Source organism: Micrasema longulum, unplaced genomic scaffold (assembly GCF_059751315.1).
Source record: "Micrasema longulum isolate JH-2025_06_02 unplaced genomic scaffold, ASM5975131v1 h1tg000730l, whole genome shotgun sequence".
NCBI lineage: Eukaryota > Metazoa > Arthropoda > Insecta > Trichoptera > Brachycentridae > Micrasema > Micrasema longulum.
The window spans coordinates 1,138,089-1,163,200 of record NW_028277925.1 but is presented as its reverse complement, the minus strand read 5'-3'; the positions used below and the strand labels follow the sequence as shown (position 1 = coordinate 1,163,200).

At 30.4% G+C, this 25,112-nt stretch overlaps 1 protein-coding gene across 3 annotated transcripts in view; it reads left to right on the top strand.

Annotated features, from left to right (window-relative positions):
* Window positions 1-24,627, top strand: part of Gyf (GIGYF family protein Gyf) — an 82,325-nt gene extending 57,698 nt beyond the window's left edge. The window contains exons 18-31 of one of the 3 annotated variants that reach the window (XM_088230101.1): window positions 259-417; window positions 1,579-1,887; window positions 9,474-9,574; window positions 10,281-10,338; window positions 13,869-14,017; window positions 14,231-14,318; window positions 14,651-14,764; window positions 16,212-16,350; window positions 18,690-18,947; window positions 19,117-19,269; window positions 19,355-19,478; window positions 23,439-23,544; window positions 23,659-23,751; window positions 24,478-24,627. In XM_088230101.1, coding sequence (XP_088086227.1) covers window positions 259-417; window positions 1,579-1,887; window positions 9,474-9,574; window positions 10,281-10,338; window positions 13,869-14,017; window positions 14,231-14,318; window positions 14,651-14,764; window positions 16,212-16,350; window positions 18,690-18,947; window positions 19,117-19,269; window positions 19,355-19,478; window positions 23,439-23,544; window positions 23,659-23,751; window positions 24,478-24,489 — 1,863 coding nt within the window. In that variant the 3' untranslated portion in view covers window positions 24,490-24,627. Of the gene's footprint in view, window positions 1-258; window positions 418-1,578; window positions 1,888-9,473; window positions 9,575-10,280; window positions 10,339-13,868; window positions 14,018-14,230; window positions 14,319-14,650; window positions 14,769-16,211; window positions 16,351-18,689; window positions 18,948-19,116; window positions 19,270-19,354; window positions 19,479-23,438; window positions 23,545-23,658; window positions 23,788-24,477 lie in introns of those variants that run through there. The other 2 variants (XM_088230100.1, XR_015822909.1) reach the window with 2 other exon arrangements.
* Window positions 24,628-25,112: the final 485 nt, after the last annotated feature.

The window sequence follows — 25,112 nt, the reverse complement described above, 5'->3', positions numbered from 1 at the left end:
GGATCTAAAGCTTAAGGCTGATCATGTTACCTTCATGTAATAAATTATCGAGATACATTACAACTGGTGTTTCATTCAGTTGTCGTATAGACCTAAGGGTGTAGTATATGGAAATTATGAAACAATAAAAGAGTACAAAATCAAACCGTTCACCCACTATTTTAACTAATACATGTATAAGGTCGAAGGTCATGCAAATTCAATCTTCATAAAATATTGATTTTATTATTTCTTTATTATATTATGTTAAATTTGCAGGAACAAAAGAAACCACTGGTGTTGGAGCAATTGTACACATCGATGATTCAACAACACCCTTCGACAATTAACGATTCTATGCAACATGGATCTAATACTCTACCTCAGCAAGAACCGCAAGGATTTAATGAAATGTTCAATAAATCCAAGCCGTTTATGGTAATTAACTTTATTTTCTTTTCTATAATTGAATTCATGAATGTTAACAACGGAGATAATTACAAAAAACTTTTTTTTTAATCAGCTTAAGAATGTTTTCAAAAGTTTTGACAATAATTATGCATCTATCGACATTTAAATAAATTTATAAAATACGTATACATATTATTTTTTTATGTATTTTAAAAATGTAAAAATATTTTTCACATTTTTAACATCCTAAAAGTACAGGACATTTAAAGAATCAAAATTGTAGCTAAACATACTTACAAATAAATAAATTAGCCGGAGTAAGCTTTTAAGTTCTTCAACTGATTTTCTGTAATATCCCTTTAGAATTTTTTTTTGATATTATGAAAAAAAATAAACATTGCATTCATTTGTAATTCAGTTCTTATTTTTAATGTGATTAACTGACTTGTAAATCGTCGCTTAGCTAACAACACAGCATAAGTCATTTTTGTTATTTTTACAGGATGGCAAAAAAACTTCCCATTTTATTGAATTGAAGAGGAATTATCAAACTTCAGTTTTCAATAGGCAATATTTTATGGATGAACATTTCATTTTAATACATTTAAATGCGTACTTTAATTGAGCTTTTATAAAATAAGCAGTATTTATGTCGTCCTGTAAAAATAATAAAAATTACTTATGCGGTGTTGTTACCTAAGCGCGACGAAATGTTTCATCAATTATTTTGATAAAGTTATCAATCAATCAAAAAAAAAAATTTGTTTATTGAACAGATAGCGTTCTCGCCTCGGTAGGCATCTTCAAGTTTGGTAAATCATTTACAACATTACACATAATAATAAAAGTGACCTACGCGGTGTTGTTACCTAAGCGACAAAATGTTACTGATAAAGCTATTAATCAAAATTTTTGGCTTAGTTTTATTATTTTGTTTATTGAACAATTAGCGTTTTCACCTTAGTAGGCATCTCGAAGTCTGATAAATAATTTACAACATTACACAAAATAATAAAAGTGAACCAAGAAAATTTATAATATTTCGAGTATGTTCAAATGTTTGCAGACAGGCTGGATAAATTTAGAGAAGTTTTATTGATGTTTTATCAAAATAATTAAGCGTGGATTTTTATCAAGAAACATCAATATTATTAAAAGTTACATCATCTTATTTTTTTACCTTTGCAGATGTTGCCAACCATGGAACCAATGAATATCATGAACCAAGTCCCTACTCAGATATCTTCACCCTTTCATTCTACTGAAATACCGACTAACCCGTCTTTTGGGATTTACTCGGACCCTTTGGTTCAAAATATACGCTTTAGTGTGGCTCAACCCGTCCAAGCAGAAGGTTCAGATTCATTCTTCTCCGAGAATATTAGAGTGGAACCTTTTGTCATGAACCACGAGGAACCTAATTCTACTCCATTCCTCGAATCTGATCCTATTCCAGAACCAACAACTCTACCCCTTGAGTCGCGTATTATCCAAAAGGTAAAACTCAGTTTTAATTACTACGTATGTATTTTATTAAAGAGATGTAATTCATGGGGCTTAGCTCTGCCCTTCAACATTTGAGAGAGAATTGACAATGCAATGAAATAATGGCATTTATTTTCCATAAAATTTCTGAATAAATAGTTGAAAACTGCTTTGAAGATTTCTAAATAACATTTAGTCCTAAAAACACTTGAAAGTGTCGGACGAATTGCTACATTTCTCATCATATTAATCCTGCCTATTTGCATGTTTATTTAACCAATAAATATAACTTATTTAGGGCCGGTTTTATAAACATCTAATCAAACTTCCGTAAGTGTAACGAACCGTTGGCCGTTTGTTACGATAACCGACGGTTTTGTGTTCTATAAACCATTTTTGTTAACGGACGGTTGCCGGTAAGCATTTTCATAGAAATTGAAATTTTTCTGTCAATTGTCTATGGAAAAACTTTTTATCTAAGCTCTTTCTGTCAAATGCGAACGGTGTGCATTCGCATTGAATGAAAAAATACATCAAATGCAAATAGTCGACAATTTTGAACGAAGTTTTTACACAAAAAAGAACTATGAATTGAGAGTACTATGAATTAAAATTAAAATTATTAAAAGCGAGCAGGTACGATGGATAGTTTTTACTATTATCTGTCATTTTAGTATTCATTTATATCAATAAACCATGTTTAAAATTTTAAAAAATTAACTGCTGAATATATTTATCAATCAGTCTAAAGTTGATTTTATACCACCACGCAGAACTAAATCCCAAAATAATGACTATCTGCATGTTAATTGGGCGGAGATTTGATCAAATAACAATGTAATAAAACAACTGTCATGTCAAATACGGCAGCGGCGCTGAAGGTAACGGATCGTAATGCATTTAACCGGCCAAAATCGGTCAGTAACCATTTAACCATAGATTTAACGGCTCGTAACGCTACGAACATTTATAAAACGCAATAATCGGCCGGTATACCAAATATTAGTTAAAAATGGTATCAAGTTAACGAACCGATGTTTATAAAACCAGCCCTTATTAGAAGTGTTTTGCTGCCATAATTTTATTTTTAATTTTAGAACAATCGAACTATATGTATGTGTGTGTATATTTTGAATATCATGTACATAATGTGTATGTATTATAAAGTTGTTCAGTCCATAAATTAAGTTTTATGATTTTTTTAATAGTAGTATATATAATAATATGAAGAATGATTGCGATTAGTCATTATTAATGTTATTAACAATAAATATGACTTTTATTATTAAATAGTAAAGCCTAACATTCCTCTCCCGTTTGTGGCTGTCTTGGAATGGTTTTTAGTTTTTTGTCAATATTGATTAATAACTATTTTGATTTGATTATAATCAAATACAATTTTGCTTTTGGATCCTTCAATGTTGCATTAAATTATTGAAGATGTTTGCATTTAAGTGCTTAAAGCATAATTTTAAGTTTGTGTTATTATTAAATAGGCATAATGCATTTCGGATTTTCTAGTTATTTTTCCTTTTGGAAATACTGGTTTACATTTCTTTGGCACTAAAGAAAGATTATTAATTTGCAATGGTGGTGGTTGTGTTAGGACTAGTTGTTTTTAATACAAATAGTATTTGTAACATAGTGTTTTCACACTACCCTACATTAATACATATTGGAATAACTGGTTTACGTTTCTTTGGCACTAAAAAAGATTATTCATTTGCAATGGTGGTGGTTGTGTAAGAACTAGAAAAAGAGTTTAAAAAAATACAAATAGTATTTGTAATATAGTATTTTCACATGATGACTCTGCTAACCACATGACATACTGTATAACTTTACCTAATAATATGTACACATTACCCAAACTGGGTTTTGAAATTATATATGTATAAATACATTTAAACCTCATGTTTACGTTCTTCAATTTTACGTTTTCCCGCTTTTTACGTCGAAATGTTTAGGTCCTATTTTTTTTCCATACATTCTCATTCAAATATCCCCCCAATTAGTGTTAATTTTCGAAACTCATTTGATCTGTCAAAAGACGCCAGGCCGCGCACCGCCGCGTTTGCCCAAAATGGTGAGTAAAATCAAGGTAAATAAAAAATAAAAAAAATTGTCTAACTAAATTCAAATTTCAGTGTTTTTAGACCATTTTGTTTAAATGTCTAATTTTGACATTTTACTAAATTGTGACATGCAGTTGACGCATGTTTACATCAATATTATTTGAAGTTATAAACATAATTTGGAAAGAAGATTTATTATAAAAATAAAAGACGAGCGATACTTTAATCCACAAATTTGGAATATCCAGTGACCGGTTTCATCGCTTTTGGGACATCTTGAAGACTGGTGTGGCGAAAGCGATGAAACCGGTCACTGGATATTCCAAATTTGTGGATGAAAGTATCACTCGTCTTTTATTTCTATAATAAATTACAGTGAATTTCCACCAAGAATTTTCTCTTACAAACTTAAATGTTTCGGGAAAGAAGATTGTTGAAACAGTTACCATAAAAGTCTGAAACAGTTTTGCTGTGATGTAAATGACAGTTGAAATTTTGGTGTGCTATACTAAAAAAAGTGATACCATTATAAACGATATTTCCCAATAGTCGGGGGGAAAAAATCATCGTATGTATTTTATGCAAATTCCAATTTTTATTTTGGTGGTTAAATACCTGCATAAAATTACTGAAACATGATTTTTTTTATTCAATAAGAATAAAAAAAACATTGTTGGATTTATTGAAAAAATACAAAATATTTTTCATGAAATCATAGGTAAATATGAATAATCCTCAATTAAGACCAATTTTACAATTTTTGTGAAGTTTTTCATTTCCTCACTTTATAGCGTTTTCCTCAGTTTAACACTTTTTCGCTGCTCCCTTGAAAAACGTAAAACAGGGGCTTGTATTTTCATAATGAAATATCACTGTTCCCATAATCTAAATTGAACAATTGTAAAAGTAATATTTACAAAAAATGTATGTTATATGCATAAATAAACATTTGTGACAACATTCGACTTATGCATGTTAATTTGAAAATATACTATTTTCTCAGCGTTTCACAATACGTATTGAATAACTAAGCTAATCTTGCTCCCCTGCAATTAATAATTTTGCAGTTTTTCATTTATAGTTGTTTTTTCCAAATTTACCCTTATCCCAATAAACCTAACAAATAAAAATATTAAATGGGATAAGACAGAATCCCGTTCAGTTATTAACTGTGCACCATCTTTTAGCTGTTATTGTAATCAAGGTTGTTTTAAATTATGTAAAACTGTTCTCAGGGGGAATGCCATGCCCGAGTTTTCCGCAGTTATCAGGCTGAGAACTGAAATAAATAGTAATTTTATAGTAGTAAATAGACCTGTTTACTGAAATTCAGGACTGTACTTACGATTTGAGTTGATATTGGAATATCTACAGTAAAATGTCTCATACGAGAGATGGTGGTCAAAGCTTTCATAAAAAATCATCACATGGATATGTTACTAAAAAGTGCATCCAAAATTTTTTAACTCATATGCCATTTCCTATTATCATTTTAAAAATATATAGATACAAATTAAGTATCCATAATCATATTTTCACATATAAATTTCGCTTTATAAATTGTAATAAATTATTAAAGCATAATTATTTATAATTCACTCTGTAGAACAATAATATATATTATCATTTTAGGTATTTTATCTAGAAAGTTCCTTATTTTTTCTAGCGTAGGCCACTCGGCATATGAAAAAGAATGATACCAAACAATTGTTTATACGCTGAAGAGCCTGCTAGAAAACATTGATATCAATGTATAATATTGTTCTGCAAATAATTTCATAAATTAATTTTTAAAATATAATAATGTTTTGACGACAAACTACTAAAGAATGGGTTGTGCTCCTTTGGTAATGTCGCAGACTTATGGATCAAAGGCCTAGGTTCGAACCCCACTCTACCACAACTTGATTCCCATTTTCGAGTAAAGCTTTTGATAAGGATATTTTTTATAAAACAATGAGATAGCATATTGGCTTCATTATTTGCATGCTAAGTGGTTTTTTTTTTTAGATACTATGATTGCTTATTTCCCTATATCTCCTTTTAGTGATAAATTGTAAGCATGAAGGAACCCAACAAATTTGGTAGTAAAACCTCATCATTTTTACTAGACTCGATTTTATGTTTTCCCGCTTTTTACACCAAAATGTTCAGGACCCATTTTTCTTCATACATTTTCATACAAATATTTCCCCCACTCAACGTTTTTCACATTTTTCTGGTTTTATGTTAAAAAAAAAATTGGAAAAATACCCAAAATTTATGTTGTAATAATAGTGCAGCGCGCCACCGCATGTGTCACGCAAGTGAAGAATAAAAACAGGCAAACAACTAATAAAGGATAAATTATTGTCAACCTAAATTCAAACCAGGTGAAATGTAATTGACCTTTTTGTTTAAGTATTTTCCTTTAGGGTTTGTTTTAGTTTTCATTTGAACAAAAACGTCATATTGGCTTGTACAAATCATGATATGCAGTCAACAAATGTTTAGGGACAATAAAGTTTTAATATCAATAAACTGCGTTGATTAAATCATAACAATAAAACTATTTAAAGTTATTAGAAAGATTGTTTAAAAAGTTGTCATAAAAGTGCAAAACAATTTGCAGCCATCTATATGAAAGTTGTTTTTAGTGATGCTATAGAAAAAAAAGTGATACCGTATAACTAAAATTTCCCAGCATTGAGGATAAAAAATATTGTACATTATTTTATGCAAATTCAAAATGATATTTTTATTATTTTTTATTTACACATAAAAGAATTTAACAGATGACATGATATTGTTTAAAAAAATACAAAATATAAATTATTTTTTGTGAAATTTATTTATTTATTTAAACGCCTTTTAGGCTTTTACATGTTTTACGTACATATATTGTAATGGTATCTATGCGGGTCTACCAATGAACAAAATGACTCGCCTACAATCTGTATTGAATGCCGCAGTGAGACTTATTTTCGGAATCTCTAAGTTCAGTCATATCACTCCACTACTTCGGGAACTACACTGGCTACGTTTTCCACAGAGGGTCGAATACAAACTCTGTTGGCTTATGTATAAGTCACTGCACAACTCTGGCCCGGAATATCTAAGGGAACTATGCATTCCAGATGAACTAGCTGACAGGCGTCTCACGCTTAGATCAGCTACGTCTACGGCGAGAGGAAAAGTTATTATACCTGTACGCAAACAGCGAACTAAATTTAGTGAACGCGAATTTGCGGTCGCAGGCCCTATGCCATGGAATGCTCTCCCAGCAGAGGTGCGAGGCTGTGAAAGTGAAGTGATGTTTCGGAAAAAACTTAAAACTCACTTGTTCTCTAAATCATTTGAATAAATCCGTAGCATGTGACAAAAAAAAATTGTTTTTATTAAATTACAAATTTAAAAGCTTCAATTAAATTTATTTAACAATAGAATCACTATTTAAAGCGCCCTTGAGGTATTATATTACGAAAATGGCGCTATATAAGTCATCTATAATAATAATAATATGTATAAATAAAGACAGACATGTATTTTACACAGAAGTAGCAAAATATACATATAAGTTTTAGAAGAAAAAGAAAAATATTAAAAACGTTATCTTTACATATTAGTATAAAAGTGGAAAAAACAGAAGTGCATTTATAAATATGAAGACAGGAATGCATTTTACGCTAAAAAGGAAGAAAAAATAAAAATGAATTAAGGAGAGTAAGAAAAAAAATAAAAAATAATCATTACATATTAGTAGAAAATATATGGGGATACATAATAATACATACATATATTGCAGTGGAGAACAGGAGTACATTTTTTCGTATAGGTAAGATTAAAATAATCTTAAAAGTAAAAGAAGTTAGAAAAATACTAATTTAGAATACAGATATAAGTCAATAAACGGTAAACAATCGACATAGTATTATTTAGGTATTACAATTTGAAGATAGTAAATTGATACACTGCCTTTTAAAATTCAAAAGTGTTATATTAAATATATCTAAGTCATTTGCATATTCATTTGCAAATGTATGAATTCTCCTTATTGGTGATTGTGCAGTGTGCACTGTAGTTTGTTGTTTACATAGAATAGTTTATTAAATCAGGTAACCCGGCCCGGAACTCACAAGTTAATTAGTTGTAACAGTTCGGAACCATCAAATATTGAAGTTAATATTCTAAATAAAAATAACAAATAATTCAGTTTTCTTCTATTTTCTAATGTTTGTACTTTTAAATATTTATTTAAGTATGAGTAATTAATATGTTTAACTGAAATACCTGATGAGGAAGTTCAGTGGTTTTTTTATTTGTTAATAGACTGTTAAAATAAGCCAAAAATTTTTTTTTTAATTTTTATATATCGTATTATCAGCGCTACGATTTTTCAAAGTGTTGTATTTCTGAAATAACTCCGCGTGTAATGTCAGAGGTTCATTTCCGCTTATTCTCATTCAGTTCTTCCCATTGGTCCAGAAGCGACAAGCAGACCGGAAATCTTCCATAGCTCTCAGATCATAGGTTGATTCACACGAACCAGTGACGTCATTCAAAGTAGTGCATTTTTATAAAAAAATTTTTTGTACATTTTCAAGAAACTTGAAACAATACAATTTAATGCTCTTATTTTTACCCTGCGTAAGAAAACATTTTTTGTATCCAATTTCCCGTAGGTTTGAAGTTCCTCATTTAAAATTAACGAAACGTAAACATTTATGTTGAACTCTTTCGATATTATTTATATGCACTTTATAATATGGTGACCATATAACTGAGTCGTATTCAAGTTGGCTACGTCCTAAAGCAATATATAAAATTTTCATTATACAAACTGAGTCAAAATCTCTGATCGTTAGCAACAGAAATCCTAGAGTTTTCATGCTTTTATTTGTAATGCTCTGTATATGTTTAGTGAAGTTTAATTTTTCATCAAACATAATACCAAGATCGGTGATTTCGGTCATTCGCTCCAAATTTATAGAATTTATGGTGTAGTTGAACGCTATTGGGTTCTTATTTCGGCAAAAAGTCGAAACTTTACAATTGTCAACATTGAGGAATAAATTGTCCCTTTCACACCATACATTAAAACTATTTAAATCATTAAAAATAGTAAAAAAAAATAACAATCCCCAATTATCACCGTTTTTACATGTTTTCTGGAAGTGTATGTACACTAATGTAGCAAATTAATTTTATTTGTATATAATTCCTATTTTTTTTCCATACATTTTTCATTTCCGCACTTTACCGTTTTCCTCAGTTTTACACATTTTTTATTGCTCCCTTGAAAAATGTAAAAAGGTGGTTTTACTTTATATACTTGCCATTTATGTTTGTTGGTGAATGTTACTTTTACTTTGCACGTTTAACATGCTTGCTTGCAATGGTTTGTGTTTTATTCTCATTGTTTCTGGTGTTGGATTCATTACAAAATAGTAAGTACATAGATTAATTCTAAATTCCTGATTTTTTACAATACTAATATGTTCTATTCCTAAATGCAATTCATGAAAAGGGTGCTTTTTTGTGCAGGATATTGAGCCGCAAGAAGTCAAACGAAAACCTGAATCTAGCAAATTCCAAGACAAAAAGAAAGAAGAAACTAAAAAGAAATCAGAAGAAAAAAAGAAAAAGTAAATCTTTTTCCCTCATTTGTTTTTATTTTAGTTAAAAAATTATTATGTATTTATAAATATTACTTCATACATTCTGTCAAATAAATACCGGGACTGAGTAATTGAAAAGGCTTGTGTAAATGATTTTTCAGTTATTTTTTTTTTCACTAGGTTGGCTTAACTGTACTCTATATTGACGCTAAGTTTGAGCACAATCTTTCATTTAGTTTGCTGTCAGCAGTCAAAAACATTGATTAGCGATTTTTACTGTGCATAAAAAATTTAACAATTAATTTGTCTTGAATTTTGTGTTGTGAACGAAATTTTGACTTGTAAATGTTGCAGAAAGCTTACGGTGACTCGCAGTGCGGCTTGTTCCAAAAGCGCTGAATTTTTTTCAAATGCAGCAATAAACTCAATTGTCTGAGAACATGCTGGAACGAGTCAGAATGGATTCATAGAGTGCATCTTAACTGGTGACGAGACATGGGTTTATGAGTACGGCATGCAAACAAGCCAGCAGGCATCAGAATAATGCTTGCTCAATGAGCCGAAACTGAAAAAACCACGTCAAAGTCATGCTCTCTGTTTTCTTCAATATTTGTGGTATTGTTCTCTCGGAATTTCTTCCTGATGGCCAAACAGTGAATAAGCAATATTATTTAAGAGTTATTTTTAGATTAACTTCATACTTTAAAGCCATAATATATTTTTTTGTCTGCAGGAAAGAAGAATCCGAAATTGTTAAAGTTGATGCAAAGGTTGAATCAGTGAAAAGGAAGGTAAGATAAGTACCATAGCCAAGTCCAAGTCCAAGTTTTTCTAGTTGAACATCTCCCAGTAACCAATCTCTTTCAGCTCACCATCTCCCTTAATTTTTAAGATTCTCCTGTTCTTATAAACAACGAAGAGAAATATGTATTTTTTAATGTATCTCCACATAATTAATAATAAGAAGAAAAGCAATTGACTTATCCCATTGCTTTAAGTGTCTTATAAGAGCTTTTTTATAAGAGTTATTAAACTAAAAGTTTGTATGTGAAAAGTAAATGCCCTTTATCAGAATCTTTTCATACCAATACAAATATTAATGTTAGAAAGATTTTTTCTTCAAATTTTTAATGAGCGTAATACAGGGAATAATAGTGCTAGCTTTCTGTGAGCATATAATATATGTATACACATTTATTATATCATTAACACTGGTATTGTTTGGTTTTTGATCAGATAAATACTGCATTTGACATTTTTTTTACAAAAAATATTTTATTTTATTTTATTTTATTCAGAAAACATACAGTCATACATAATAAGTATTAAAAACAACAATTTTTTTTCATAAAAAGACCAATTAAGTTTTCATAAATTATGCAAAAGATATAAACATTAAATATGACAAAAAAATAAATAAATCAGAATTTCAAGTGAGAAAAGAATAATTGTTAACATTTGCGTTTTCCATGGAGGTAATAAATTAAAATAAATAAAAATACCGAATGTACACTCCGAGCCATCCACGCACACACATGAACGCACATATAAAACATACACAAACATATACATTACATGCGGCACATATACATAGCACAAACCACTCAAGATGCACATTCAGCAACTATCCCAAATAATCGACCCCATGAAGAAATTTTCTGTACAAATGCAACGTGCAGTTAAAAATGTCTACATCAATACTGAGTCCATTATAATTTCTACAGGTACGTCTAATGAATGAATTCGAGGTATAATTGTTTTTACAAGTTGGTACATAAAAAAGGGAATTTAATCTGGTATAGCGAAGAGGACAACGGAAAACAATATTTTGTAAAAGATACGGTGAATCAACTATATTATTGAGAATTTTGAAAAGAAAAATTAAATCACATGTAAGGCGCCTTTTTTGTAGTGATTCTACATTAAAATTGATCAAAGATGCGTTGTTATTATGTTGAAATAGCATAAATTTTCAGTGATACCATAGTAAAAAAAGTGATTATAAATATAAATAAAATTTCCCCGCATTTATGGGAATTTTTTTGTATGTATGCATTTTATGCAAATCCAAATTTTTATATTCATGTAAACATTTTTTAGACTTGTTATTAAGATGATATCAATAAATCCCAATAAATACCAAAATTCTCTGTTAAGACCACCGATTGATGCCCAATTGCGTGGCACGTCGTTTGGTCGATACTCCGGGGTCCTTTGCGACATCTTCAGCCACAGCCACGATATTCTCAACAGAATCTCTGCTCTGGGGCTGGCCAGACCTGGCAGCATCTTGTGTTGTCCCATACTCTTCTTGGCGAGTGGTTAAACGCCATAGTGTTTGCCCAGTTGGTGTCGGATGACCAGGAAATCTGCACATAAATTCTCGCTGCGCCAACACCACCGATGAATTGTTCCGCAAAAAGGTCTAATCAAATTTTCCACGTTATTGAGGAGTATAGCGCTTCATGTCTTGTTGACGTGTATTTTGTATCTGTTTGCTTCGCAAATGTCAAAGCAGAACTGACATTTGCCGCCATTTGCAAAAACTATTGCATCTTCCGATAGGGTGATGACTTTTGCGCCACCTTTTATTAAGATAAATGAGCTACGAAAATTTGTAAAATAATTACTCGATTTTGTCTATTATGGATAGTTTGCAATTTATAAAAAGAATGGTTTGAACAGCTGTCCAATGTAATAAAATCAAATATCCTGACACAATAATTTGGATTTTGGTCATATTTAAATAAGCGAATCGATCCTACATGTTGCATTCGAATTCTAAATTTTACATTTGAGTACCAGATCCAATTTAGTGCTTCTATTTACTAAATCTACTCCCCTAATAAATAAATAAATTTCCCACATTTTGACAAGGAAAAATCTCTAATATTCAATGACTCAAAAAGACGAAACAGATGAATGGTGAATAAATATGGGTCCTGTAAAATGTAAATTTGCTGAATTGATCTCTTGATGATCTCTTCTGATTGAAACTTCGGGAGCAGAAGACAGGTTCCAGATTAATTTATCCATGAATCAACTTGTAATCGAGGTTAGGTTTGGCAGAACATGTGATTTGAAATAATATTTGACAAGCTACAAAAAGTGGCTTGGTGGGATTTTAGTTTTAGTAAAAATATAACAAGTGAAATTTTTTTAAATTATAAAACTGTATAATTATGCTATTAAATCAAAATAAATAAATCAATCAATCAATCAATTCTACATGGGACTTGCAGCTATCATGTTATAAATAAGTAATAAATATATTTATCGCTTCATCGTGATATTAAATTTGGGATAGGAAAGCTGATAAAAAGATAGTTGTGAAAACGCCATTTGAATCAGAGAAAAACACAACATGTAAGAAATCCGATCTAGTAGCATTTCGTCTAGAAAAATAAAAGGTAATCTACTCACGCCATCGCGGCCGTTTTACGGATCTGCAAGGTGTCACATTTGATATCAGTTGCACTATTCTGTGGACGGATTCTAAGATTTAGTCGCCAACTGGCTTTTTTTTTTTTTACTTCTGTCAACACTCGGTTGCCTGGCTTGCATTTGAATTTTACAGACGTGACAACTTGGCAAATGTATACAATAATACAACATTAAAAACACTGAATATAAACTGCATATTATAAACTGACTAGTAATATATTTTTTTAAAAACTGAAAAAAATTAGCAAATATTACCTAAAACGCGGAATATATATGTGTGCAATGCACATGCGAAAGATGGTCACCCAAAACCGCCTTCAACGTCTCAACACATTTAGTCATGTAACACGCTGAATCTGTCACTACACTCTTCACATTTTTTAACTCAATATTGTGATCTTTTAGGGCATCTATTATAGCCCTGACACAAAATTTACTAAAATAAAAAAATTCTGGAAAGAGTGTACGAGCTATGAATAAAATAAATTATTTTTAATTAAGAATGTTTTACTTATAAGAGATAACCCCCCACCCTTTTAAAGTTTTTGGTAAATATTGTTTAATATATTTTCATATGGTAACATCCGGTCACTCGAGCCCGGGACATATTGTATAAATGATATAATATAATATGTAATCTATTAATCAAATATTAGTTTTTTCTATATAAGATAAATTTGTATCAACTACAAAAATTGACTTACTTTTAAGAAGTTACCAACAAGTTTTTTTTTTTTAATGGTATTGGTACAGATATTTACAAAACGGCGAGGGGAATGTTATCTTTAATGTAAAAAATAAATTGTAAATGAATAAATGAATGTATTTATTAGCATTAATTTAAATCTGCTTAAAAAAAATGTGTTCGAACTTTTAGCCCAAACCCATAACAGCTGTTATGAATGAAGTTTTTGATGATCCGCTAGCTGACAAAGAGAAGAATGATAAAATTTCTAACTTTCTTGCACCATGGCAGACCCCAGTTGCTAACGAAGAATTTCGTCTCACTATTAATGAGATACAAAGGTGAGTGTCTCTTTGTAATTTTGATTCTTTCTTTTTGTCCGACCAAGAATATTCTTTGACCAGATATTTGTCTCCATATTTTAAAATAATATTTAAAAACTAAATTTTTCCACTTTTCAAGGTTACATTTTTATTTATTTTAAGGAAGTGTAAATCAAGTACCAATTGAAATAATTTTGAATTTTGTTTACATGTATTTGTTGTGTTCAACAGAATGGAGCGAGAACGGAGGCGAAATTATCAACAACTGCGAGAGTTTCAACAGCTAATTGACCAGAAAAAAGCTGCAGCAGATCAAAAGGTACTAAAACAAGAATTTCATTATAAAATCATAATCTATATGATAATGCTCCCGATCTTAAAGGAAGTTGTCATGGTAAAATAATTACTCACTATTTGGCAATATTTATGGTTCGGCTTCTGATAATCTGTTGATCACATTACTTCTATTAAGCGCTCTCTTTGTTATTTTTCATTTATTATCCTTTATTTCTACATTATAAAATAATTTGTAATTCTTAATATCTTCATTTTATTTACATTTATATTCTAAATTTCAATATATTATGTATGTTTATGTACATGCCTCTTATGCATATATAAACAAATAGATAAAATAAAAAATATTTACAGAGCATGCAGCAAGCCATGAAACTGAGATGGGTTGACCAAAAATTACCATCTCCAAACAATGTGCTGTCTCTTGCCGAGATCCAAGCGGAGGAACAAAGACAGCAAGTTATTAATGTAAGTTTCTTCTTTCCTCACATTTCAAACATGAGATACGGTTGTGGGTATTACTTTAATGTAAATGAGACCGTTATAAACAGACAGTGTTTGCAGAAAACCTTATAGCTATGGAGAATACAGTAGTTTCTCTGCACTTCATACTATAATTAATTTTTTCAGTGTGTCAAAAAATTGTATTCATTATTTTTAATTAATTTTATTTTTTTAGTTATGTTGTCAATATGATTTTAATTTCATTTACAATCACCAATGTTACAAAATTTCAACAAGTGCTGATGGTTAAAAAATAAATAAGAATTAGAATATTTGCGTATGTTTACCGTTACCTTGTACACTTGCAAACTGCAAAAATATTTATCTGGTATTGTTTTAAATCACTTAGGGTTGTAGTTGGTAAAATTTACAAAAATAATACAAAGCTGTTCTAAAAATAAATTCTTTAAAATGGCCTCTCACTTAAGCGACTAGATAATAAAACTATATAGTTGACAGATTATAGATATTGAAAAATGTATTCTGTAAATTGTAGCACATAACTTATTACTTATTTATCATATTATTACTGGGTATTGATATCAATGTAAAATTTTATTCTTGAGACTGAAAAAGGTTTTTTCCCCCAAGAAATGAGAAGGATAGCTTCTATTGAAACTTATGAACTCCTATTAGTTTTACAGTTTGAATGCATTATGTTAAAAGAGACAGTTTACAATTTTTATGTATTCAATCAGTACTTATTTTTACTAAACATGTTTATTGAAATCTGTGGCTTGGGTCTAAAATGGCCAATGTCGTAAATCACAACATTACGGCAGAGTTATTTTACAGATAATTTTAGTTTTAATAAACTGTTTGAGGTGCTTGAAAAACTATTTTTAATAAAAAGACACAACCACACATATAAATGTGTATAATTTTTTTTAATATGTGGCAAGAAAAAAAAATAAAAAAATCCGACATTGGCCCTTTTAGACCCCAAGACAGAAATAATGGTTGGTCTTTTCCATGTCTTTGTATTAGTGCGAACGTTTTATCTGTAGCATTTTTTTATTTTGGTTTTCAATCATATTCTCAACCATCCCTTTACTATAATGCACTCAAACTGAAACACTGTATATTCCTAACTTCAAAACTTTGATCTGTATGTAGTCTGTAACTACATGACCAAAATCTGCATTTTATTATTTTTTTTAAAAAATATGAAAAATAACTAGTATTTTGCTAGAATCTCACCTACATCAATAAAAATTTTTGATTTTTCCCATAAAAAAAACAACAGATAAAAGATATAGAAAAATAAGTACGTGCAAACCTAAGCAAAATGGTGATTGATAACTTAAACCACCAGATGATTGATACTTCCATATTCCATTTGACAAGGTTCTCTGTTGAGATACTGTCATTGTAATCAGTTCTTATTTCGGAATATATAATTGTGTTTCAGGCTGCAGCTGCTGCTAAAGTGTCAGTAGCAGAAAAGGAAAATCCAGTGGCCAATATCTTGCCCCCCAGTGGGGGGGGTATCTGGGGACCACCTTCTGCAGGAGGCCCCATCGGCACTTGGTGGCATGCTTTCAATGGAGGTTAACAATCCTATTCATACTATAATAAACATAATAAAATTAAATCATCATCATCATTTCCCTTTCCGCACCTAATGGTGCATAGGGGATTACATTGATACGCTGATTGCAGCTTATCTTGATCATTTTTTGTTACATGAAGGTAAGATGACCAGTCTTACGCTTCAGGAGCCAGTCCGGGGACTTTGATATATTATAGTGTAAAAACATCTTTTTAAATAATTATTTAATGTCAACCATGCCGGGAATCAAACCAGAGACCTCTACACTACGCCACGAGGCCGACTTGAAAAACTAAAATTAAATCACACCAAACATAAAAAAACCTTTTAACTAAAACTTACTTAATTGAGCTGTAATAGTTGAACACGTTTTGGAAGAAGTTAGTTCGGTACTTTCGATTAAACTTTATGTTTGAATTTTTGTATTCTATAAAGAATTCAAAACAGTACTATACAGTAACATATACAGTAAAACCCCCGTTTTACGTTTTTTAAGGGAACAACAAAAAAAAGTAAAACTGAGGAAAATGCTAAAGTGAGGAATGAAAAATGTATGGATAAAAAATCCAAAGACTTAAGTGTAAATATATCACCAGAAAAGTTGTAGTTGTAAAAACTGGCATAAATGTTGAATATTATGTCAATGATTCCATTAAAAGATTTTGTTTTTTTTTTCAAACAAAATTTTAGTATTTTTTGTTTTGTTTCCAAGGCATATTTTAAATGTAAATACTAAAATTCATCACAAAAATTCAGCTTAGAATTTGCACAAAATATATACGATGATTTTTTCCATAGATGTGAATAAATTTTATTCATATGGTATCATTTTTTTTACTATGGTATCACTGAAAATTGATAGAATTACAAATGTCATTTTTAGATTGCGGAAAAACTGTTTCATACTTTTATGATAACTTTTTAAACTATCTGCATCATAATTGTTTGATATTAAGACTTTATTGTTCCTTAACATGCCACAATTTAGTGCCATTGAATATGGCATTTTTTGTTCAAATGAAAACTTACCCTAACGAAAATCAGAGCGTCACTAAGATTGTATTTGTTTGAAAAATTTTGCAAAATTCAAATTGTAAATTCGTTGCAAAATAGCCTTTCAGAAAATTAGACATTTGAATAAAAAAGTCATTTACACTGCACCTGATTTGAATTTAAGACAGTAATTTACCCTTCATTAGTTGTTTACCTGCTTTTATTCTTTATCATGTATAATCTCTAGTTTGAGCACTTGCAAGGCACGCGCGGTGGAACGCGATTTTTTTTTTGACTTTTAGACATTTTTCATAAGTTTTTGAATGTAAAACCAGGATGGTGAAAAATGTTTATTGGGGGGAATATTTTAATGAGAATGTAAAACAAGAAAAGAAAAAGAAAAAAAAAAGCGGGGAAACGTTAAATTGAGGAATGCAAAAATGAGGTTTTACTGTATCATATTCATTCAAATTTTTAATATGTTTTGTCCTTATTTTTTACCACATAAAAAATCTTGAAACGTACTACAAATATCAATAATTGACTCATTTTCAGGACATACATTCAACGAAATAATTATTTATGTCTGCCTGTTTTCAGTTAAACAACCATTATTTTTTATTCTCAGCATGGGAATAATCTGAAATTAGTTTCTACTCCAGTATTAAAGATCACAATATCCAAAATTCAAACTTATTCAATTATTACAATATTTTGAGTTTCAAATGTTTGTAGACAAGACTGGATTTCATCCCCCTAGGGAGTCATTAAGATTAACAAATTACAACAGGGATAGAGAATATTTTAGAGAAGGCATAGAAGTCAAGTAACAGAGGCGAAATGGTGATTGTTAGGTAGTGTGTTAAGTGGCCACTTAAACCAGCCAATGACAGGTCATAAACCCTGTAAATGCCTACCCTTCCACATTCCCTTCTCTAAAATGTTCTCCATCCCTGTTGTAATTTGTTAATATTATTAAATAAGTTGTTCATATTACATACTGAAGCGTATAAAAAAAGCGGATTGTTTTACCTACCACGATGCAGAACCAATCTGCCAATGGTTATGCCGGTTGGTAGAGCAATCTTGCTACTTAATTGCATCACCTCGGATGTCGACATATTTCACGACACTGGGTACATTTTATTATATTATTTTAATAACATAACTATCTACTATAATTTGTGATCTATTATTGTATTTAGAATGAATTGGGTTTTCTTTCTGTAATGTTCTAAATACCTGAATAAAATAAATGAATAAATAATATATAACTATATAAAAATTGTATATATTAAATTTAATTTAATTAAAAGTTGAATGAATTATTTAATATTTATTTAGGTAATGCTGGTAATTGGGAGGCTCCAATTACATCTAAAGCTCAAGTTGAGTCTCCTCCTCTGCCTAAGCCTACGAATCAAAATAAGACCTCTTCTAGTCAACTGAAATTAGGTTCAAGCCAACCAAAATCTGGACAAAGTCAGACAAAAGCAGTTGCGGCCCAAAATAAGGGGGCAATTTCAAAATCTGCCCCGGCGCAAGTAAAAACGCCCCCAACTAAGGCGACAGCTGCCAAACAAAATTCTACTGCTGATAAGGGTAATTTCATTATGTATTTTTTTCTTGTAAAGTTTGATTGACGATGAATCAAAGCTTCTTCTTTCTATATTAGCTTAAAATTTCTATGAATCTATACTACTGTTTTAAGAAATAAAATGGCAATTGTAAATATGGTAATTAAATGTATTTTATTATTTGATGTTTTTAGGTAAACAAATGTTAAAACGTATTTCCGTTGTTAAAAATGCTATTGAGCCCGTTAAACAGGGAAGTTCTAATGGGTCTAAAACCGTTGATGAACGTGAAGAATTTATTTCTTGGTCTACTGCAACACTATCAAACTGGTGTTCAAAAATTGACGGTAAGTTATTATCAAAACGAAATTCTTCAAAATAAATAAATGTATTCGATTCTTTTTATGCAAATACTTTTCATTCTGTTTGTAGTACCGGAATTTTTTGAATTCATTCAGTCCTTGGAATCAGCTTATGAAGTAAAGGAGTATGCAAAATACTACCTCGGAGATAGTAAAGAATCTTCTGATTTTGCCCGTCAATATCTTGAGAAGAGGTAAAATATGTATCAATTTTATTTATTTTAATCCTCTACTATTAAAAAAAAAACATGTCTATGTTGGTTTAACATGGTGCAAGAAATGGTATAATAAATTGCGCAAGATTTCCAACAGAAATATCGTATCTTTCTATGTGATTCAAATATGGAGCTACTATTTATTAACATAAAGCAATGAAAATATGCACATGAATCCTGGAGTTCAAAAAATAATTTTAACACATTTTGTAATATTGATGTTGATACGTGCTAAATAATGTCGAGTTATTTCAAGATTAGTTTATAACTCTTTATTTTTACATTCAATTATGTGTGTTTGTATGTTTATGTGTGTTTCCTTCACGTCTCAACAGAGAAACTGATTGGCATAATTTTTTGTATACATTGCCGGAGAGGTGAGAAGTTTTTGCTACTTATTTTGTAATACTTTTTATTTATCACGAATTAAAAAAAATGACAATGAGGAAAATATGTAAAATATATCAACTATGAGCATGATTATTTGAAAATGAGTATAGGGTGAGGGGGAATGTGATTGACTTGGTTAGTTTGCTTTTCTTTTCGTCATGGTTTTGTAATGAACAGAATAACTATGCTACGTGACCAAAGCGATAGTCGGAAGACCAAGGACTTTCTATCCGGATAAAATATATCATTCCGCCGAGAAAATTATTTATAAACAACCTATTGATAAACGATACAACTAATTCATAACTTTTAATATATATAATAATTTCTCTCCAATGCCACGTGAAGGAAGTCGCGGGTAAAAGCTATTTAATTAATAATTAATAAAATATCGTTTCATTCTCATGGCACTGAGAATATTAAATCAAAACACCAATTGGACTATTTCATGTTGATGGATTGTGCAAAGATGATGATTAGGTAGCCTTAAATGTCTAGGAAGATAATATATTTTCATCATCATTCCCTTTCCGCACCTAATGATGCATAGGGTACTGCATTGATACACCAATTGTAGTGTATCTTGATGATTTTTGTTACATGAAGGTTAGATGATTAGTCTTACGCTTCAGGTACCAGTCTGGGGACTATGAAATAATTTAGTGTAAAAACACCTTTTTAAAGAAATATTTCATTTTTACCGCGTCGGGAATCGAACCTGAGACCTCTTGCATGGTAGGCAAATGCGCTGACTACTACACCACAAGGCCGACGATAATATATTTTACCGCTAATAAATATTTCATTTTAGAAAGAGTCGGGAATCAAACCCAAGATCTCATGTATGTTAATCTAACACAATAACCAATATACCATAAGGTAAATAATATTCAATTCAACATACTAAAATGCCTTTTTCCTAATGATGCATCTTCTGGAGTAATAAATAATATACGTAGATGAATGTGTAAACTACGGGTTGCAGTATTGCTGAACATAATGACACACTCCAATATTCAAATGTACTATTGTGCTAATATTTCACTCAATAAAAAAATTAAATCTGTGCTTGGTTAACTGAGATGGGTCTGATTAGACTCATTAGTATTTAAAGTTATCAACTATGTGAAATGTATTTTTTATTAATCATTTTATTTTACTCTAATTGTTCTTCCTAGAAATACCTTACACGTCGATGTAAGACGAAACCGTCCATTTCACGTATGTTGTTAATCCAAAAACCAAACCAAAAGCAACGCGTTAAAAAAGTTTTGTTACTATAAATTGAAGAAAGTTTGCCAGTAATTTGGAAATTTGGAAACAGCACGTGCTGTAAAAAATGGTTTATAGATAAATAGCTTTTACCTGCGGCTTAGCTCTATACGGTATTAAGGAGAAATTATTTAGGTAATATAGCACGCGCTTTTATCCCTATACATTTTTTCGCATATTGCTATCCTACACGTACAATATGGTTTTTATATTATCGACTCCTCTAACATGTGCAGTAGGTTTGCAGACTCACATTCCAACGCGACATCCCCTCAGCCACCCGCGCTTACCCCATACCCTGTGAGACCCATAAATTTATCATCCCTCCTTAATTTTGGCCTTTATTAGGCAGATTCCGAGCTCCAGAAGTCAGAGTAATCCTGGTCGTCGTCTACCATTTTTCTAACCTATCTTCTTGGTTCTCTCTGGTAAAGACATCTACTCAGGGCTCTTCTAGATTAATCAGTCTGCTTTCCTTGTCTGGAACTTTCTGGTATTAGGGAACGCCTTCGCTTTCGTCCAGTAAGATCATGTTATACTGATCGGTCCCTGCCACCTAGTCACTAACCTTATTTGGTTCAACCGGCTACTTTTGTCAGACATATAATTTGACTATTCGGATCCCAGTAATTGATCACTGGTACCCACTCAGTGAAGTACGAAGGCTCTGTTAGGCCTTTTCGCAAACTTCTGAATACGGTGCCAGACGTCTGTTACTTGGAAGAGATAGTTCGGCTGTCCGAAGCCCTTCTATTTTGGCCACCCAGAACCCAAAGTCACCCTCGGTTGTGAAACAATAACTCCGCTGCCTCTCAATCTGTGAAGTCTGTGCTTGTCAACCCGTGTAACCGATCTTGTATTTCTTTAATATCATAGTGCTTTTACTGTATGTAATGTATGAACTGAATCAATAAATATTTTTGAAATATAACTAGACATGTAAAGTAATGAATTAGCTGTCGTTTATCAATAAGAGTTTTTGTTTATCAATGAGAATTTTCCCGATAAATGATATATTTTATCAGGATTGAAAGTAGCTTGGACTTCCAAATATCGGGCAAATAGCTATATACAGGTGTTCTTTAAACCCTGTCACATCCGAAACCACGAAGATCAGTATGAGCAAGAAGACATATTGGTACATTAAAATATTTTTTTAGAATGACTAAAATCATAAAAAATAAAATATAGAAAAAAAACAAATGGTTGCCCACATCTGCAAGGGAGCAACGAGAAGGAGGGAGGGGGGAGTCTGAACTGCACGGCCGCGCCCCCCCCCCGCTTCTCCCCTGCAGAAGTAAACAACCATTTGTTTTTTTTTCTATATTTTATTATTTAAGATTTTAGTCGTTCTAAAAAATGATTTTAATGTGCCAACATGTCTTCTTTCTCATACTGATCATCGTGGTTTCGGATGTGACAGGGTTTAAAGAACACCCTGTATATATGGTGATTTAGCATCGTTCAAAATCCTGCTACAAAACTAATATGAAAAGCAAACCAAACTTACTATAGATAAAGCAAGTCAACTATAGTAATTTAAAGAATTAATTTCAAATAGCTTATTTTTGACATCCTACTTTACTCACCGCCTACTCATTTTTGAATAATACAGCTTTACCATATTTAATATTTTTTTTAGTGTACACTTTTAATTTTCGGGATGAAAAGTAATGGAAATTATTTTTCCATTAAGAATTTTTACAAGGGTGTGATATTTTTTTGGACTTATAACACTTGTCAGCTCTCCACCTATCCCTATGCAAAATATTAGGTCAATCGGTTGCGAAGTGATAGAAGAATTAATTTCTCCACTAAGAATTTTTGAAGTCCTCTTAGATAATTTTCATATTTTTTTAAAATTTTAAAACTATTATTAAAATAAATATATTGTAAACCTTATGCTGTTTTGTTTAATATCCAGGGTTGCATTACTAAAAATGTATACTGAATACACATTGTGAAATGGAAGATTTTGTACTTTTTATATAAACGTCCCTATTTGGGTGCTCCCCACGGTACATACAAATAAAAAGTGTTTAAATATATGTTTATAAAATTTTGACAAAATCTAAATATTATATGACAAAATAATTTTTTTTCTGTACTTTGGATATCATCAATTTTTTTAATACAAATACTGGATGAGGGATTAAAATATACAGATAGTGTAAAATGATTTTGTAATGTTTTATTATCAATACGACAATAGATCACGAAAAAGAGAAAATCAATAATGTTAAAATACATTCACATCTTCTTTATTATTTTTTAAAGGGCGAAATTACTTCGTCGCAATGCAAACGCAGTCCCAAGTGATGACCTCTGTGCGCCAGCTGCAGCCATCAATCCTGGTATGGGGGCAGAGTTTCTGGATGCTAAGGTAAATAATTTAAACTGCAGGTGCACTTTATGAATCTTATGCTTTATCTTGATCTTTGCTCAGAAATTTTAATAACAAGTCAACAGTCACTAAGTCACTACGTTTTGTTTTTAGGGAAAAGGACGGCGCAATAAAAAAAATAAGATGCAAAAAATAGATTCCAGAATTCTGGGATTCAACGTTACCGCAGCAGCTGACAGATTTAACGTAGGAGACATTGAAAGTGCTTAGTCGTTGTTCCAAGTATGGACGAAAAGCATGTTTTTTTTGGTCAAAATTGTCTCATATGTTGCTATTATTTTTTTTGAACCTGAAGAAAGTGCAAATTCTTTCGCTCTACTTTACATAATTATATTATATATGTGTATTATTTCTTTATTTTTGCATGAATTAAATTCTCACCATTATAGCCAAGTTTAAACAATTTGAATTTTCCATTTCAAATTGTGACTGAAATATTTAGTAAAATTAGTTATTATTTAAGGACAAGAATTTATTAAAAAGTAAGCAGTAAAAATTCTTATATTTGTGTCAATAAATGCATTTTCAATAATGGTTCATTTGGCATAAATTTGTAAATTTTTCTGAAAACGTACTTATATTGCCTTCAAGGTTACTCTATGTAATATAAGTTTTATTAATAAAAATAAGTTTATTACTAAGTTTAAAGCTCAATTAGATATCTTCTTACAAAATTTTCACTATATTTAAAGTTAAAACGTATGTTAAGTTATTATGGTGAGGATTTAATGAATTATTTTCATTTGCCATATTTAAAATAAAAAGTATCCCTATACATTAAAACCTCATTTTTTGAAAGTGGTTTATTTTTTTATGGAATATATTTTTGTTGTTGTGGATTTGAAAGAGTAGTTGTTTATTTATGTTTTATTAAAATAAAGTCTAATATTGTGAAGTATTTCCAATGTTTAGGACGAGTGCTGAGCAAAGGCGGTTCTCCCAAACAGTATCAGTCAATATTACCGCCATTCTAAGAAACCGGATTGACATACATATGTAATCGAGGACTATAATTTGTTCACAAACATTTATGTATTCTTGACTAGTTTGTAATTCATATATTGTACATTTTTGGGTGATTTGCTTACAATTTCTATAAATGGATCTATCTTTAGTCCATTATGAAGCCTCTTAGTACGAAATTTCATTATATTATGCAATGAGGTTTTAATGTAATGTGATCCATTGAATGGTTTTTAATTATAAATATTGAATCTTGAATCTTTAGATGATTTTTTAAAAAAGTATCAATGATTTCAATTTAAGTGTTTCATTAAATATTAAAAACTACAATTTAAATTTAAGTTATTTTTTAACATACCAGAAATTTCCTACAGCTTAATAATATTAATAATATATCGTTTTTTTTTTTAATGCTTGACTATATTGAAATATATGACTGCTACAAAAGGTTGTAAAAATTGTGTTCAAATTCTTCCACTAGTGAGATTTTTAAAATTTCTTTTTATTACCAAATTGGTTATATTCTACTATACAACACAATGTGTCTATAATGATTTTTGTTTAAAAAAACAAACAATAAGCAT